The sequence below is a fragment of the Mesoplodon mirus genome (genome assembly GCF_964341445.2).
Source record: "Mesoplodon mirus genome assembly, chromosome: 1".
Taxonomy (NCBI): domain Eukaryota; kingdom Metazoa; phylum Chordata; class Mammalia; order Artiodactyla; family Ziphiidae; genus Mesoplodon; species Mesoplodon mirus.
Window position 1 is genome coordinate 220,122,680 of NC_138976.1, and position 19,053 is coordinate 220,141,732.

Sequence of the window (19,053 nt, forward strand, 5' to 3'; positions counted from 1 at the left end):
TCCCGTTGCGGAGCACAGGCTCCGGACGCGCAGGCCCAGTGGCCATGGCTCATGGGCTCAGCCGCTCCGCGGCATGTGGGATCTTCCCGGACCGGGGCACGAACCCGTGTCCCCTGCATCGGCAGGTGGACTCTCAACCACTGCGCCACCAGGGAAGCCCTCTGCATTTTTTAAATCCAAAAACACCTCAAGACTTTTGTCCCAGACTTACCTTAAGGACCATTCATCTGTTCTGCCTTCTTTTCAAGATAGCAAACCATCTGATCTACTCGTCTGTTTATTTCTTTGAAGAACTCTGTGGAGGCAGTATGACTGTAGCAAGGACATGGTTTTTGGGAATCAGATAAATCTCATTTAATTCCATTCATACCGCTCCCTGGCAGTTGTGTGACCTAAGACAAGTAATTTAATTTCACAAAACCTCAGTTTCCTCATCTCAAAAATGGAACAAATAAAATCTGCTCTATGGTTACCAAAGGGGGAAGGTCAGGGGGAGGGATAAATTAGGAGGTTGGGATTAACATATACACACTACTACATATAAAACAGATAACCAACAAAGTCCTACTGTATAGCACAGGGAACTCTACTCAATACTCTGTAATAATCTATATGAGAAATAGAGTCTGAAAAAGAATAGATATTTGTATATGTATAACTAAGTCACTTGGCTGTGCACCTGAAACTAATACAACATTGTAAATCAACTATACTTCAATATAAAAAAAATTCTTTTTTTTTTTTTTATTTTATTTTTTTATTTTTATTATTTTTTTTTTTTGCTGTACGCGGGCCTCTCACTGTTGTAGCCTCTCCCGTTGCGGAGCACAGGCTCCGGACACACAGGCTCCGCGGCCATGGCTCGCGGGCCCAGCCGCTCCGCGGCATGTGGGATCTTCCGGGATCGGGGCACGAACCCGTGTCCCCTGCATCGGCAGGCGGACTCTCAACCACTGCGCCACCAGGGAAGCCCCAAAAAATTCTTTTAAGGTAAAAAATAAAGTCTGCTCTACAGTGTGGATATGATATTTAAATGAATCAATGCACATATATAAGTTTTTATTTCCCCCTCTGCATCCACCGAGACACACGTAGTGACAAGGGACAAATTAAGCAATGCAGCAAATTAAAGGTAGGAAGGTTATTTAAGTGTTTCATCGGTAAGGCTGTGATGTCTTAGATGAGAGACGTGAGTTCTATTCGGGCATCATTTTATGTTTTTGTACATTCGTGGGATTTTTTTTTTTTTTTTTTTTGCGGTACACGGGCCTCTCACTGTTGTGGCCTCTCCCATTGCGGAGCACAGGCTCCGGACGTGCAGGCTCAGCGGCCATGGCTCACGGGCCCAGCCGCTCCGCGGCATGTGGGCTCTTCCTGGACCGGGGCACCAACTTGTGTCCCCTGCATCGGCAGGCGGACTCTCAACCACTGTGCCACCAGGGAAGCCCTCATGGTTGGTTTATTTCCTCTGAAGAAGGAAAGAAGACCCCAAGGTTTTCTCTGCTTTAGGTAGGAGGCAGTAAACTAAAAGACTGTGTAAGGTATTCGCCACCGTTAGGGGCAATGATCTCTTCTAGAGAGCTCTGTCACTGTGTCCTGAAATGGTGTGCGTTGCTCTGCTAATCCGTGTCTAACGTTTATGGTTTGTGGTTGTTCTTCCTAGTTGACCTGTTAGGCTTGTTGAATTGGCGTTCGAACCCTCAGAACATTAAACACAACTTAAAGAAGTTAATGGAGGTGGATGGAGGAGAAATTGTCAAGGTACGTTTATATGTTCACAGTTAGGACCACAGCCACTGCATCCTTAGTTCAATGTTTTAAATTAAACCGATGAGTGTAAACATAAAACTTGTCTAAATTGGGAAGCAGTTGTGCCTACTTTTAGGAAAATGCTATTTTTAAACCTATTCTGTTGAAATCTAATTATCCCCTCTCTGTTTTTCTTATCTTCAGTTTTTGCAAGATACGCTAGACGCACTTTTTAACATAATGATGGAAATGTCAGACGATGAAACATATGACTTCCTTGTGTTTGATGCACTGGTAAGCAGTTACACATATTATCTAGTGTTTGTTCTCACAACTGTGTTGTTTTTGATAGTTCAGTATTATAAATAATGGTGATGCGTAGGCTCCTGCATATGTATTTGTATACATTTCTCTGAGGATTTCTCGAGGCTACATTCCCACAAGTAACATTAGATACAATTGACTTAGAGTCAAGACGTTTATGGCTTTGTGTCCTGTTATATCTTCCCTTTTGATAAGCTTTCTCCTTCTCATTAGGGAAAACAAGCTGTTTTATTACATTTGAAATCAGGAATCCCTTTAACTCGCTTTAAAATTGTCTGGTCCTAAACCAGGAGGTACCGTTAACAAAGACGATGGTGGTTTGTTGTGTATGCGTGTCCTTGTGCGTTCTTGCCCGGGAGAGTGAATTTGCAAGTCAGAGATGAGTCTTGGTCTCATTACGTACAATACACAACTCAGCAGACAATTCAAATGGTCACACAAAGTACTAAAACATGCAACCCATTCCAAGACTGGAAATCCAAAGAAGGAGAGGGGATATCGGACTCTGGGAAGGTCAGAGATGGCAGTGGAGTGGCGAAGCTGACACATCCAAACTAAGCATCGTTTTCTGATTGTTGGGGTTAAAGTTCAGGGCAGAGTTTTCCCTGAATGTTGCAGCAAAGAAGGAGGAAGGTAAATTGCAGCTTCAGGTCATTCATCAACTTGGAGAGACTGGTAGACTCAAGAAGAGTTTAGGATGTTGACACTTAAGGATATAAGACAAAGAGAGAAATGCCCCCAGCTGCGATCACACCTGGCCAGGTTTATGGGCAAGAGAGTCTATGGTAATGACTCCATGGGAGAAGGTCTGGAGATAGATTCCCATGGGAGGGCATGTGTGGAAGTCCCAGGTGCCCCTTCTTTTGCTCTGTTCTATCACAAGTAGGTGCAAAGTGGTTATTTGTATCAGTAGATTCTGTGTCCGGTAGTGACAAGAGTTAACATAAGCAGAAAATTGAGACTCAAAAGTCTGGTGACTTCAGTTATTAGGGGCACCCACACTGCACTGAGGAGACAGATGTCCTGGAGCATTTCCTGGAGTATTTCATTAGCTGCACCCTTGGGTTAGTGCTTACTCTTCCCATGGGAAACCCTTCCCCACACCCTTCCCCCTCTCATCCCATTTTCTTCCCCGACTTGGTTACCTGTGCACTGCCCTCTCTCTGAGGCCGTCAGCTCTCCGAGGCTAGGGGTGCTGGCTTGTACTGGTTTCCTCACAGCATTTAGCACAGTGCCTGACACTTAATCGTCTCTCTCTGTTGTATTAAATAAAAAGAAACCCCAAGACTTGACCTCAGCTCTGGAATAGTACCATGGGAATGCTCCCATAATGATCAAGAAGGAAAAGAAGGCTCCAGACGTTCAGCCCCAGCTTGTTGACAGAATGCCGGGGGTTGTGCTATGCTGCTATTTATGTTTTTCACCTTTGGCAGGTGTTTATTATTTCACTGATAGGCGACATCAAGTTCCAGCATTTCAACCCCGTCCTGGAGACCTACATTTACAAGCACTTCAGTGCCACTCTGGCCTATGTGTAAGTGCCAGGCCTGGGCAGGGCTTGTGGCTGGATGGTCGGGTTTGTGCTCTTGGGACCAGGTTGCTGAGAAACCAGAGGGATGTGAGCTGAGTACCCTTGCCTCGAACCTTGTTCCAAGCTACCCCGGGGAAAGTGGGAACCATCTAACTATTCTAACCATGGCAAAGGGATTACATTCAGGCCCTGCTTTCTGAGAAGTTACGGAAGAGATAAGGCTGTACTTCTTTAAGAATCCAGAGCACCTATAGGTGAGGCGTTGAAGCTGTTAGGAGCACAGTGCAGGACGGGGGACCCAATCCAGGATCTTCGGAGGTGGGTGTCAGCGGGATCGGCATGAGGCCCCCGTGGGATCAAACAGAGGATGAAGCAGGACGACATGTGATAGAACTGAGGGTCATTCCCTCAACTGTACACCGCAAGTACTTTGTAGAATTTATTACTTACAGGTTATGAGAAGATTTAATTTTTTTTTCTTTTACGTAAGAGGGGATGGTCTCCACCTTTTCCAAAGTGTAGCCTTCTTTTTTTTTTGCGGTACACGGGCCTCTCACTGTTGTGGCCTTTCCCGTTGCGGAACACCCGCTCCGGACGCGCAGGCTCAGCGGCCATGGCTCACGGGCCCAGCCGCTCCGCAGCATATGGGATCCTCCCAGACCGGGGCACGAACCCGTGTCCCCTGCATCGGCAGGCGGACTCTCAACCACTGCGCCACCAGAGAAGCCCCCAAAGTGCAGCCTTCTTTCTGTCTTTGGTTTGTGAGCCCCTGACTAATGCTCACTCTGAGCTTTGCCTTGCAGCGCTCAGCTCCTCATGCCCTTGGATGTGGCCTGTCACCCCGCGCCTTGCATTCTGGTTTTTGTGCAGAGCGAGGTGACAGTGACTGGAACAGAGTTGAGATGGCAAAGATCTTTCTGACAGTGGCTTATGCCAGGTCATGCCAAGGGCTGCTGACCTGTTCTGTCATTCAGATTATTGATCCCTCGTGGCTTTTTCTGAACTAAACAAGAAAGTTCTCAGTTTTATTTGCATAAAGGTCCAGAAATGTAATAAAACATAAGTGACCTAGAAGAGGTGTCATGTAGCATAATCCCCAATTAACACAATGGATGTAATGCCCCCTGGGTTGTGGGAAGCAGCAGATACACCAGGGATAGGGCTCTTTCCACCCTATAGCTTCACTTTCTAAGTCGGCAGCAGCTACAAGAGATGAAATCCTATCATTGGGTCTTTATTACACAGAGCCAGACGCAACACTCCAGGTGGTGTGTTTCTGGTAATCTGGGTTTATTTGCAAGAATGGATCAATTCCACATGATTCCTGTGAATTTTTCTTAATATTAGGAAAACTCAGAGATTCCCAGAAGGAAAGTTCAAAATATCAGTGCCCTCAAAAATGAGAGATCGCCCAAGGTTACGACAACGCCTAGTCCAAAGACTCTGGAACGACACAGAGAACAACCTAAAAATCCCAGAGCAGTTTCATGTGTTCAGATGCTCAGAACCATGGGTTCCTCTTCTTCCCACACTCAGTAAAGTTTCCATCTGGCTCCAGTTTATGGATCCCAAACAGCTGGGGCAGACTGGAGGGAATTAGACTGCTTTGAAGGTGACTACCTTTGGCAGACAGTCCCTCCCTTACAGAAACACCTGAACATGTCTGTATAGCATGCTAGAGATTAAAATATACTCATGATTCGAGTCCCTTCAACTCTTTGATTTCTTGATCATTTTTTAAAGTCCTGCAAAGGGAAAGAAATCATCCCTTATTTCTAAGCAGAAGGGAAGCTCCAAGCCTAGACCGCAATGAGAAAACTAAACTACGAAGGAGTTAACGTCCCTGTTCAGGGCATATCCTAGAAGAAATAATTCCTATAGTTGTGATTTCTACTTCCCCAGGAGGCCAAGTTCCCTTCTATATAGCATACCCCAAACCCCAGAGTACCACTTTGCCCCATTGACATTTTTCTTCTTCTTGTCCTTTTCAGGAAACTCTCCAAGGTACTGAACTTTTACGTGGCGAATGCAGATGACTGCAGCAAGACGGAATTGCGTTTTGCTTCTTTGAAAGCCTTAAAGTACTTGTTTAGGTTCATCATCCAATCTAGAGTACTCTACTTGAGGTAATGGTGACTGTAATGCAGTGTTGACGCTGTCCATCCTCTCTTCCCATAGTTTTCCTTAATCCTTATGCTCATGTTCAGCTGTGAGCAGCTGGGTCATGGAACTGCCAAATTTCAGAACTTCAGGGTGAAGGTGAGGGTGGACTACGCAACCGTTAAAGAAGGTTCATGTGACGTCCTTCTGGATCAGCAGAATTTCTAGGGCAGTAGTGACAGCAGGACTTAGGGATGCAGGTGACTACAATGTGCAACTTACTGAAAGTCTTTGTTGGTGACAGTAACTAGGAAGTCAGGTTCCTGTGATGAGATTGTATTTAATACAGCAACGGGCTTCATGATGATGTTGGGTGTATACATCTAGGATCGTGAGCTGTTGTTGGGAGTAGATGGACAGTAGTGACAATTGTTTGGAGGAGGTGTTTCCTGAGATGTGTGCTTCTTTGCTGACACCAGGCTTAGGTACCTGGGAAAACTAAGCCCCAGAGATACGATAATTCCCGGTTTGGATTTCTAGAATAATCGTTCCATCAAAAACAATAGAAGTCAAGATTGAGGAAATAACTTTTCTGGGAATGCCCACAACTCCAGTGCCATCTCTACCCTTTAATAATAGCTGGATTTCCAAACTGTTAAAATATTTTTCTAAGGCAGGTTTGGAAACTAGATAGATAACGTGCTAATATGTTAACACCAGTAAAGCTGTAGGTAAGAGGATTTCAAGCCTGTGATTTGAGCATGTGTATTTTTTTAACTTTGTGTTTTTAAAAAAATCATAAAATTAAAGGCAAACAATTAACATGGAAAAAAAGCTTATAACTTATAGTACAGTTCAAAGGTCAGTAGATTTACTAATTAAAGGCTCTTAAAAATCAACTAAAAATGGTAAATATCCTTACTACAAAATAAAAACATAATTTACAAAAGAAAACTTCAAATGCTCAAATTTAAAAAGAAATTTATACTATTAAAATGCAATACACACACACCATCTTTACCTGCACATTTAACGATGAAAAATCTTTATCCTTTGGTGAGATTGGACAAAAATTGGCCCTGTGTTCTATTGCTGATAGGAAGATAAATTCTTAAGGACAGAAATTTGGCACTGTGAATAAAAATCAAACACACACACACACACAGAGCAAAGGAAGATATCACATTTGTCCAGTAATAACCCCATCTAAAAATCTATCTAATGGAAAAAAATCCATCAGGTATAAACAAAAAGGAATGTTAAAGTATGTACATTCAGCCCTTTCAAATGTAGGGTATGTTAACGAGGTAGGATAACCCTGATAGGTTCTTAAATAATAAAACTAAGGTAGAAGACATAAGTGTAATCTGATCTCATTTCAAAAATATTTCAGGATTGGACACTGGTTAGATATGAGTAAACTGTAGATAAGAGGGCTTTAAGGTGGTTTAGTTTTTCTCCTTTCTGCTTTTTTTTTTTTTTTTTTTTGCGGTACGAGGGCCTCTCACTGTTGTGGCCTCTCCCGTTGCGGAGCACAGGCTCCGGATGCACAGGCTCAGCAGCCATGGCTCACGGGCCTAGCTGCTCCGCGGCATGTGGGATCCTCCCGGACCGGGGCACAAACCCGTGTCCCCTGCATTGGCAGGCGGACTCTCAACCACTGTGCCACCAGGGAAGCCCTCCTTTCTGCATTTTTAAAGTTTCTACAATGAATTTGTACATTTTTATGGTTTTTAAACATGTTCAGTGACTTAAAAGTTGAGTTGGACGAATGACAGCTCCTCCTTCCCTAGTAGAAGCAGGCAGTGTTCACCCAACTCAGAGCATATACACAGCCTCTGTAGTCTCCGCTTCTCTCCAGGGGGTCTTTTATAGTTGGATCTTTGTGTTTTGTAATTATGTTGAATTTCCACATATTCAGTTAGGGTGTCCTACAGAGGGAACATTCCCTTACCTAAAAATTTGTATAGCAAACCCTGATGTCCAGCAATAAAGATCCTCATAAAAACATAGAAAGAGGGACTTCCCTGGCAGTCCAGTGGTTAAGACTCTGTGCTTCCACTGCAGGGGGCACGGGTTCGATCCCTGGTTGGGGAACTAAGATCCTGCATGCCACGGGGCATGGCCAAACAAACAAAAAAACATAAAAAGAAAAAACCTTAATTGAGGAAAATTTTAAAATATTGTCCACTTACGATCCACTATCTCTTTTACCCTTCATGATGTTGCGTTGCATCTGGGCCATCATTTTCACCGTCAGATTGCATGGTAACAATGGAAAAGCCAAGTGAATTAACCCATGAGATGAACTAAGAGAGTGGCTGTGTTGAACTTGGTCCCTAATGGCCTGTTTGCGGTTATTTTTCCCCCTGATGTTTTCTCATTCTAAAGAAGAGCTTGATCTGGGATAGAGAGTCTGGTAGTCTGCATTCTCTGATTGCTCGGATTTGATAGACACAATAGGACATTGAGAAGCTCAGTCATATTAGTCCCTTTTTTAAAGTCACAGCGATAGGGTGCCAGGTGTTGTTCTAGGCCCTCCAGCAATATTGGCTTCTCTTGATTCCTCCCACACACCCTTCGGTGCCCCCCCAGGGCGCTTGCCTTAGCTGTTCCTGCTCACTGCACTTCTCTCCCCTGAGATCTTCAGAGGCCACCTCCTCATCTTTCAGCCTCAACTCAGATGCCAGTTCCCGAGAGGCCTCTCCCACCAGCTCAGCTCAAACAACCTTCTCTGGTCACTGTCATATCAACGCCTTCCCTCCTAGCCCGAGATCTGGGGATCTAGCAGATGAGACAAGGTTCCTGCTCTGATGGTGCTTGTGGGTTACATCGAGGCCAGGGAGGCATATAATAAAGAAAGAAACCCACAAGATCATCTCAGATGGATAAGAGCTAGGAGGGAAGATGTTGATGTGACAGTGACCAGGGAAGGCTCCCTGAGCTGAGCTAGTGGGAGAGGCCTCTCCAGGAGCTGGGGTTTGAGTTGAGACTGAAAGATGAGGAGATGGCCTCTGAAGATCTCAGGGAAGAGAAGTGCAGTGAGCAGGAACAGCTAAAGAATCAAGAGAAGCCAATGTTGCTGGACCGTGGAGACTGGGAATGGGAGGACGGAGCCTGGCAGGCAGGTGCGTGATGGGGGCCTTCCAGGTCACAACCAGGAGTTCGGATTTCATTCCAGGTGTCATGGGAAGCCACTGAAGGGTTTCAGTTAGAGAAGTAGTGGAATCTGGCTTACATTTTACATAATCATCTCACCTCTTGAGTGGAAAGTGGATTATCAGGGGTTAAGAGTGAAACCTGGGTGACCACTTAATAGGCTGTTATAGCTCAGATGTGAGATATGGTGGCTCTGTCTGAGGAGATGCAGAGAGTGGACTGATTTAGCAGGAAGAGATAATAGGACTTGCTGTTAGATTTGGTGGGAGAATGGGAGAAAGGGAAGAACTGTCAATAACTTCTAGGTTTGGGGTGCTGTTTGCCAAGACGTGGGCTATTTAAAGATGAACAGGAAAATCAAGTGAGTTCTGTTCTGGGTATGTTAATTTTGATATACTTTGTGGACTAAATTGCAAATAAAGTTCTTTTCTAAGTTCTGCAAAATGGATGAATTGAGGATTAGCAGAAACCCTCTGATTGAATAATTTTCTGAGAAGTTCATATTCCATGAGTACCATATAAGTTGTAGGTGAACGGAGGAGACTAATGTAAATATGTATATGCGTGTAGGTATGTATTTGAGTGTGTGTATAAAATTCTAAGTTCAAACCATCCCTACTCTTGACAGTTGGTGGTAAGATTGCCACCCAGTGTAAATGCACTTGGACTACAATTTGGGAACTTTTGTGTTTCTGAGAAATAGACCAAAGACCTTCTGAATTCTACTTATGAGAAAGAACCAACCTTTCAGTTGATAGCGTACTTTAATCAAACAAGCACGAATAAGCAAAGACTACGGCAGCCCGTGTCCTGGGAGGACCCTGTCCTAGAGGCAGGTCGGCACCAGCATGGCCAGTTCAGTGGATAGAAGGATGCTAACTGGACTTGCAGACTGGGTTGGGCTCAGAACGTTTCTGGGTTGAGCAGCTTCTCTACCCCTTGTCTGAAACTTGAACGCAAATGATCAGGGCTTGTTGCGGTGAGACAGAATGATTCAAATGGCAGAGGGATTAGACACAAAGATTAGAAGAGGAGGGAGTGGCAGGAGGGGAGGTGTGGAGGTGGCAGGACTGGGCTGTCAGGGAAGGTAGCTGGGCGGGGAGTCCGCTGCTTGCTGGACATTCTGCTAATGAGCTGAGGATGGTAGGTTTGCATGCAGGACTTATCTGCTACTTGAGGCAAAGCTGCTTCCAGCCATTCCCCGCTCTGTGCCAGAAATGCCCACACGCCACTAGGATGGAGGACATCACCAAGACTGGCCTTCAGACAGCTTCAGGGGGCCAGTGGGAGAGCTCTGTTGTAGGACTCTACGTACAAATCGCTACCTTCCTTTTGTCCAGGTGGGGATAACTTCCCAGCTACTGGGCCCCTTCCTGAACCACCTAAGAGCACGTGTGACTCCTCTGGGCATGGGTAAAGAGGTGACCAGTGAGGCACGGGCCTCCAGCATTGTGTAGGCAACAGATCTGTTGGAAAACTTCTTTTAAAGATGGAGAATCTGACCCCCTTCTCTTTTTTTTTTTTTTTCCCGCCTTCTCTTTTTTCTCTGAAGATTTTATGGCCAAAGTGAAGATGGAGATGAATTTAGTAATTCAATCCGCCAGTTATTTCTCTCTTTCAATATGCTGATGGACAGGCCTCTGGAGGAAGCTGTCAAGATCAAGGTCAGCTTGAGTAACTCTTAATGCTGTCGGTGAGGATGTTCTGGGGCAACATAGAACTGGCCATGGTGGGACATAAAAGAAAATTAATCCTAGTTAGTTCGTGGAAAACTTGTTAATTTTAGAATGACTTATAGAAAGTAACGGGAAATCCCTTTGTTTTAACTTTTATGTACATTTGTATTTTCAAATGTTGGTTTGCCAAAGACAAGCTATTTATTTATTTATTTATTTATTTAATTTTTTTTGAAGTCATTTGATATACAATACTGTGTTAGTTCCTGGTGTACAGCAAAGTGATTCAAATATATATATGTGTGTGTGTATATATATATATATATTAAATTCTTTTCATTATAAGTTATTACAAGATATCGAATATAGTTCCCTGTGCTATACAGTAAATCCTTGTTGTTTATCTATTTTATACACCGTGGTGTATATCTGTTAATCTCATCCTCCTAATTTATCCCTCCCTTCTCTTCCCCTTTAGTAACCATGAGGTTGTTTTCTATGTCTGTGAGTCTGTTTCTGTTTTATAAATAAATTTATTTGTATTATTTTTTAGATTCCACGTATAAGTGATATCATATGGTATTTGTCTTTCTCTTCCTGACTTTGCTTAGTATGATAATCTCTGGGTCTATCCACGTTGCTGCACATGGCATTATTTCATTCTTTTTTACTGCTCTGGAGTGTTCTATTGTGTATATATACCACATCTTTATCCATTCACCTGTCAATGGACATTTAGGTCGCTTCCATGTCCTGGCTATTGTAAATAGTGCTGCTCTGAACATTGGGGTGTCTGTATCTTTTAAATTAGAGTTTTCATCTTTTCTGGATATATGCCCAGGATTAGGATTGCTGGATCATATGGTAACTCTATTTTTAGTTTTTTAAGGGACCTCCGTACTGTTTTCCATAAAAATTGGCTCCACCAATTTACATTCCCACCAACAGTGTAAGAGGGTTCGCTTTTCTCCACGTCCTCTCCAGCATTTATTATTTGTAAACTCTTTGATCATGGCCATTCTGACCGGTGTGAGGTCATACCTCATTGTAGCTTTGATTTGGTTTTCTCTAATAATTAGCGATGTTGAGCATCTTTTCATGTGCCTTTTTTAAAGACCTAAATATAATCTATGACACCGTAAAACTCCTAGAAGAGAACATAGCCCAAACATTCTGACATAAATTGTAGCAATAAATTCTTAGATCAGTCTCCCAAGGCAAAAGAAATAAAAGCAAAAATAAACAAATGGGACCTAATCAAACTTAAAAGCTTTTTCACAGCAAAGGAAACCATAAAGAAAATGAAAAGATAACCCACAGACTAGGAGAAAATATTTGCAAACAGTGCGACCAACAAGGGGTTCATTTCCAAAATATACAGACAGCGCATACAACTCAATATCAGAAAAACAAACACCCCAATCAAAAAATGGGCAGAAGACCTAAATGGACGTTTCACCAAAGATGACCAACTACCCTTTTAGACGTCTCTTGAATGGCATTTCTGGACCCTGTGAATTCAGACAGTTGATCCTGATGATGATTCAAGCAACAGGCTTTATTCTTAGGGCTCTCCTTCCTCCCAGAAGCCCATCGTCCCCATCCTCTTCATCATTATCAGTTTTTTGAGGTAAAATATGTAATCCCTAAAGACTCAAGTTCGAGCTTTATTTTTTGCTCTCTAGGGCGACCTTGTGAGGGAGATGTCAAGATTTTAACTACTTCCTTGGGTAGAAAACTGAATTCTAAATGGACAGTGGCTCTTGGGTGGTGAGGGCAGAAAGCTGTGCCTCTGGACTTTTCAGGAAAAAGATCTTGGGAGATCGTGTAGAGCAACATCAGCTTTCTTCTTCATTGCGAGAGTGTCTGTGTCCAGTTCCCTGTTCAGGATCCCAGCATCAGTCGTTTCTTCCTGGGATCAAGCAGGAAATTCTGTATTTGTCCTGCTTGGCAACTGAATATGCCTTCGGTGTTTTTCTTGCAGGGGGCAGCCTTGAAGTACCTTCCTAGCATCATTAATGACGTCAAACTCGTGTTCGATCCAGTTGAGCTCAGGTAAATAGCCAAAAACTTTTGTTTCTTAACAGAGAAGCAGCTCCCCTGCTGGCTTGAGCTTAGGCGGCTACACATGCTGTGATTCTTCTAACACGTATTGACCGAACACCTTTTTGTGCTCAGTTCTGTGGAAGCCATAAAAGAAGACACAAAGCCAGTCCCTCAGAGAGTTTTGCACTCTCTCCAGGGAAACAAGACACACAGACGTAAAATTAACTACAGAAAAAAGTACATAATAATATGCTTCCAGCCCTATACCTAAGTACCCCCGAAATGCTGAGTCAGATGGTGATTGACACTGGGGTGGAGGTAGCCCGAAAAGACTTCTGCAGAAATTGAGGGTGAAGGTAGGTCTGCCAAGCAGTGATGGACCTGACTAATTTGCCAGTTGAGGCTGACTTAGCTCCCGGGCTGAGCCCTGGAGTGAGAACAGAATACAGCTTCTCCTTTGCTTCCTAGAGACAGACTCTCAGGTCATTGTGGAGAGAATTCCAGGTAAACCTGTCCACGCGCAAATAATTTCCCAGTAGAGGGGAAGAGCGTAACGCTCCCTTGAACTTGGCAGAATAAAAACAGTGACTACTGGGGTTTCTCTTGCAGCGTGCTCTTCTGCAAGTTCATTCAGAGCATTCCCGACAACCAGTTAGTTCGCCAGAAACTGAACTGCATGACCAAGATAGTAGAGAGCCATCTTTTCCGGCAGTCGGGTGAGTCTCCACCAAAAACTGCTGCTTACAGAAATCCCAGTCTTCTGTCTTCTTCAGCCAACACTGCCTTTTTTTTTTTTTTTAAATGTCAATAATGTCCTTGCCAATCGTTTGCTGGTACTTGAGGACCTCCTGGGAAACCAGTTTTAAGGAGAAGGTGAAATCAGTTCAGCATTCCCATAGTTCCTGAAAAAGCAAAATCATGTGTTCTTTCTTGTTTTTATTTTTATTTTTTTTGCGGTACGCGGGCCTCTCACCGTTGTGGCCTCTCCTGTTGCGGAGCACAGACTCCAGACACGCAGACCCAGCGGCCATGACTCACGGGCCCAGCTGCTCCGCAGCACGTGGGATCCTCCCAGACTGGGGCACGAACCCGTGTCCCCTGCATCGGCAGGCGGACTCTCAACCACTGCGCCACCAGGGAAGCCCCCATGTGTTCTTTAATCTTTAATTTGAAGTCGTGTTTCATTAATTAGCAAACTTTGTCCTCAAAATAGGAACCCCATAAAGTAATAGACAAGCAGTAAAGACGGTCCTTTTAAACAAATGCATCTCCTTTGACTTAGAGTATAACGTCAGTAACCAGGGGCTGGGGCAGGCAGTGATGCCATGATGCTGTAGGGCAGTGATGGACTGCATGCCACTTATACTGGCTCAGCGGAGCTGGTCATGCACATCTCTTCTCGACTCCATGCCCAGTCACGTCATCTTAGTGGCTGAAGAGTGACCGTGGCAGAAGGATTACACCATGGAAATTGGCAATCACTATAAATCAGAGAGGTTTTGTGAGGAGCTGTAGGAGAGCCAGACTACCATCATACTGCTAGGAGCAGAGAGGAGAACACTCTTACACTGACAAAAGACTCTTCATTTTGTAATTAGAGTCAAGCACATAGCCACCAGGTGGAAATCACTGTGTTCCTGTCCCAAAGTTGACATGGGAAAGAGGTCCAATACCTGGTTCTTTCCCAGTAAACCCAAGACTTGGTAGGGTGGGGCAGCTGTGAGAGTTTCTTTTGAAGCCACCACCAGGTCAGGGAGCCCCAAAGGGTGACTCATGCTGTGTGTATTGGCTGGAGGGTCTGAGGACTGGCAGGACACCTCAGAAATAGGAAAAGTTTAGGGGGTTGTTGGTGGGAGAACCCTTCTAGCCTTGCCCCTGGCTAGTTATGTAACTTTGGACGAATGAGGGCCCTTCTCTAAGTCTCAGCTTCTGTTTCTGTGGAAGGATGGACTTGAACTAGATCATATCAGCATGTCTTTTGGCTCTGACCTTTTCTGAGCCTCAGAATTTGTGCTTAGACATTTCAGCTGTTCCAAGGACCCAGTCAGGGGGAGTGCAGAAAGCTAGTGAGCGCTCTTAAGTGGAAAACTTAATACTAGTCAACCTCTTACTACGCTGTGATTCCCTCTGCCTCGAAGGATGCATAAACCATAAATGAGACAATAAAGATGCGTTCTTTGAGCAGAAGAGCAAGGATGCCCTGGAAGATTCCAACAGAGGAAGTATTATCACCAGTCACAGTCGTTTCTGTTAGTGCCCAGAATGTCTGGACTCATCAGAATGATATTTTATCATGTGAAGATCTCAGAAGGAAGATAATACCTTACTTTATGAAGTCCACGTGCCTGCGAAAGTATGAACAGAATGTCTGTGAAACACTGAGATGTGCTGATGGAGCTCAGTATTTATAGAAATTTTCGAGTACATTTTCTCCATTAAGTGAAACGTTTCAAAAAAATTAAAATCCTATACCTTGCTTAGTTTATTAGTTTCATATTACTTAGCTTGCAAGTATCAAGTTAGCTTTTTTTTGGGGGGGGGGTGCACTGTGCAGCTTGCGGGATCTTACTTTCCTGACCAGGGATAGAACCCGTGCCCCCTGCAGTGGAAGCACGGAGTCCTAACCACTGGACTGCCGGGGAATTCCCAAGTTGGCCTTTTTTTTTTTTTAAAGCTAAAGAAATTGTTAAATACTTTAAACATTTGCCTACATGGACCCACAATAGGTGGGATTTTCTTTGTTTTTAAGGTCAAGGTACAGGGCTAACATTCCGTGCCTAAAACCACATGCTCCTCAGTGGCCTGGAGGAGCCCCTGCAGGGCTGAGTGCAGAGCTGGGAGCTGGGGGGTCAGGCAGAGAGGGAGTTGCAGGAAGGAGCCAGGCAGTTGGGGGGGCGCTCCTACAGCTGGTGAGTGGTCTGCATTTTCCCCCTCAGAGTGCAGAGACGTGTTGTTGCCTCTGCTGATAGACCAGCTCAGCGGCCAATTAGACGACAACTCCAGCAAGCCTGACCATGAAGCCAGCTCGCAGCTTCTGAGCTACCTCCTGGAAGTTCTGGACAGGAAGGATGTGGTGAGTCAAAGAGCTGCTGATGCAGAGCAGAGCGTACACTGGTCCCATGGCCTGGGACAGGAACCACTGCACGGCTCTGCTAGTCCCAGGCAGTTGAGAACCTGGGCACTGGGGCAGGCTGCACCCATTTTAGAGGTGTTTAGAGAGGCTTCTTCTGACTAGAATCTGTCATGCAAATCTAGGTCCAGGGAGATCCACCTAACTGCTGGGGCTGCTACTGGCTGATGTTCCTGATTGGCCCAGTTTGCCCATCACTGAGATCCTGCTGAGGACTTTTCAGATCCAGAGCACTGTTTAGACTTGTTAGGTAGAAACCTCTACCCTCTTATACCTCCGATACCTGACAGCACTATTGTAGATGTACCGGAGCTTCTGAGAAGTTCTCATTTTATGTTCTCTCTGAAACTGATCCTTCCTTCTGGAGCCTAGTAGAAATGATGTGGTTTTTTTCTTTTTTAATCTCACCTCATCTCCTCCCCCTCAAAAAAACCTGGGGCCACACTGCCTGGATTTTCCATGTTCTAGAGATAGACCTGTCATAACCTCCACTCAAGAGACTGGAGAACTTTGCAGAATGTTTCCAGTCGAAGACAAACCATAGTCGCTACCCGCCATGATGGCTACACGGCACCCATGTTCCTACAGAGAGGCAGGTGTTATGAATCACTTTCATTTAAAGAAATAGGAAGCAAGCAGAGAAATAATAAAAAGCAAGGAAGGAAAGAAGGAAGGGTGGGAGAGAGGGGACGCTAACGATACTTGGTGTTTTAATAAAATTACATAAGTAGCAGTGATCTAGTTGTTTGAAGCATTAAGCAGGAGATTCGAATATCTGTCAAGAAGCAATAGTGGGTAAAGGCTTTGAAAAGGCAACTTGAATATTGATAAGTTGGAGCTGAAGGAGTATAGCATCAAACCACAAGAAAAAAAAGGAGGAGAAAGAAAGACTGAGCATTCATGAGGCACTGTTGGGTGCATCAGCCCAGCTAATTCCTGTACAGGACCTTTTCTTTTTTTTCTCGCAGCTATGAAAATGGAAGCTCCACAAAGTTAAATAATTGCTCATGGTCACACATGACAGAGTCAGAATAGTAAATCCCCGTCTTAGTCTGCTCGAGCTGCCGAAACAAAATACTGCAGCCTGGGTGGATTAAACAACAGAAATTTATTTCTCATAGTTCTTGGGGCTTGGAAGTTCAAGGTCAGGGTGCCTGCATGGTTGGGTCCTGGTGAGGCCCTCTTCCTGTCCTGCAGATGGCCACCTTCTCGTTGTGTCCTCACACGGCCTTTCCTTGGTAGGGCAAGCTCTCAGGTGTCTCTCCTTATAAAGGATAGTAACCTAGCAGTCCCAGGCCCTGCCTTCATGACCTGATTATCTATCTCCAAAAGCCCCATCTCCAAATACCATCACGTTAGGGGTTAGAGCTTCAACACAGGAATTTTGAATGCGAATGATCAGTCCATAACAATCTCCTTGACTTGAGTTTCTCGTTTTTTTACATCCTAGAGAGGAGGTAGCAAGAACTTCATGTTTTCGCCTTTTGCTTCCCACTCATGTGCCAAATTGTCCTGTGTAACCTGATCTACTCAGCATCAGGACCGAGTACCTCGTGCTAGTGGGAGTCCCCATAAACTGTTGAGTTGCTGGCTCCAGGGAGCTCTCAGCGAGCCCAGATGACCTGGATCATTAGAGAAGCTTTCTTCCCCTGCATCTCCACGTTCATCTTTTAAATGTTAGAACCAATTATGTTCAGCAGATTCCTTAATAACATTATGAATCGTTCTGTGACAATGTTTCCCCCTTTTGGACAAGAGATTGCTTTGTACTGAAGAGCCAGAATGAGAGTTAAAGAGAACTCTCAGCAATCCAAGGTTTCTTTAAAAGTGAAGCTGAATCAGAAGAAGTGGTGTCCATCCCTTTGTTTCCCCTTCAGGGTCCCACGGCGCTGCACGTACAGCTGATAATGGAACGGCTGCTGAGAAGGATCAACCGGACCGTGATTGGGATGAGCCGACAGTCTCCCCACATCGTGAGTGTCGCCCAGGGGACCACACAGCCACCACAGCTTCTTAGTGTCCCATCCCACCTGCCCACTGGGGGGCTTTGGGGAGCAGTGTCTTGAGACCAAATTCACGTAGGCCCCTCCCATCCCAGTTTCCAGTGTGCGCTGCGGGCTGGGTGGCATAGCTCCCTCGGGAAATGAATGGGGTCTAGAACTTTACAGCCCGCCCTGGATGAGTGACTCTTCGTTATAACTGTGAGTAAATCTGATGCTGATTTTCTCTTGAGGGAAAATTATCCACCAGGGAGGTAGGGGAGGCAAATGGAAAATTTTAAAGGATCTCGCCAATACAAATCATAAGGAGTATTGCTCATATGGAAGGTGAAGCAAAAGCCTCTTATAATATATTAAAGCAGAGACCCACTGAGATGTGCAGGCACCCTAGGTGGACTGAGAACTTGGGACCCATTCAACCTAATGCTCTTTAAATATTTGCTTAATATTTTATTTCAGGAAAATATGAGCCTTGGTGAGCAGAAAATTAGGGGTTTAGCTGACTACATTTAGCATTTCCTCTATTGTCTCAAGCAGTTCAGTTGTAATTCTCAATGTACGCATGCTTTGTGTGGATCTGCCTTTGTTAGAATAACAGTAACGGTATCAGTATGTCCAGCCAGCGTGATGATAACGGTAGTAGTCACTGTTAACTCATTTTTGTGTGTGTGCTAGAAACGATCTTAAGCACTTTATATTTCATTGAAAGTCACACTAATCTCCATTTTGCAAATGAGGAAACGTGCAAAAACCTGAGCAAGGTTACACAACCACCAGGTGACTGAGGTGGGCTTTGGCCCTGGGCAACCAGCCTGGAGGCAGCGCCTTGCATGCTGTCAGCCATGCCCACCCCCAGCAGCTCACCAAGTTATGTTCCCAACTATGCACTGTAGTCACCATGAGAGGAATTCTGATAAAGTCAGTTTTCCCCTTCGCATCATATTCCCCGTGATATTTAGTGTGCTTATAAATTGGTGCCCTGTGGTACCATCCAGCCCTTGTGATTCAAGGAAAAACCGTTTAAAGAACTTGGGATTAGCATGCAGTTAGAAATGCCAGTGTTGCCCTGGCCTCTTATTCTCCGCCTGTTATGTCTATTAAATGTCAGATAAAAAGTGTGATTGAGACCAGAGATAACTGTTGAAAGGCCGAGTTGTATCATCATTAAGATGAAGCATGTTTTACTAAAGGTGCATCTTTTGTGATGCTAAAATCTCTGATTAGATTTTAATCAGAGGACAGAGAAAAAGAACTATCCCAAATTGCTGTGGTAAATAAAAACCATTTATTCAACAGATATGTATTAAGAAACTACTGTAAGCCAGCCACTGTTCTAGA

General features: G+C 44.5%; 1 protein-coding gene across 1 annotated transcript in view; it reads left to right on the top strand.

The window, feature by feature from the left end:
• Positions 1–19,053, top strand: part of DOCK5 (dedicator of cytokinesis 5) — a 215,655-nt gene that overhangs the window by 138,142 nt on the left and 58,460 nt on the right. The window contains exons 19-27 of the mRNA XM_082624873.1: positions 1,664–1,761; positions 1,954–2,043; positions 3,507–3,607; positions 5,596–5,730; positions 10,416–10,527; positions 12,524–12,594; positions 13,195–13,301; positions 15,522–15,658; positions 17,593–17,688. Of these exons, the coding sequence (XP_082480999.1) occupies positions 1,664–1,761; positions 1,954–2,043; positions 3,507–3,607; positions 5,596–5,730; positions 10,416–10,527; positions 12,524–12,594; positions 13,195–13,301; positions 15,522–15,658; positions 17,593–17,688 (947 nt within the window). The remainder of the gene's footprint in view (positions 1–1,663; positions 1,762–1,953; positions 2,044–3,506; positions 3,608–5,595; positions 5,731–10,415; positions 10,528–12,523; positions 12,595–13,194; positions 13,302–15,521; positions 15,659–17,592; positions 17,689–19,053) is intronic.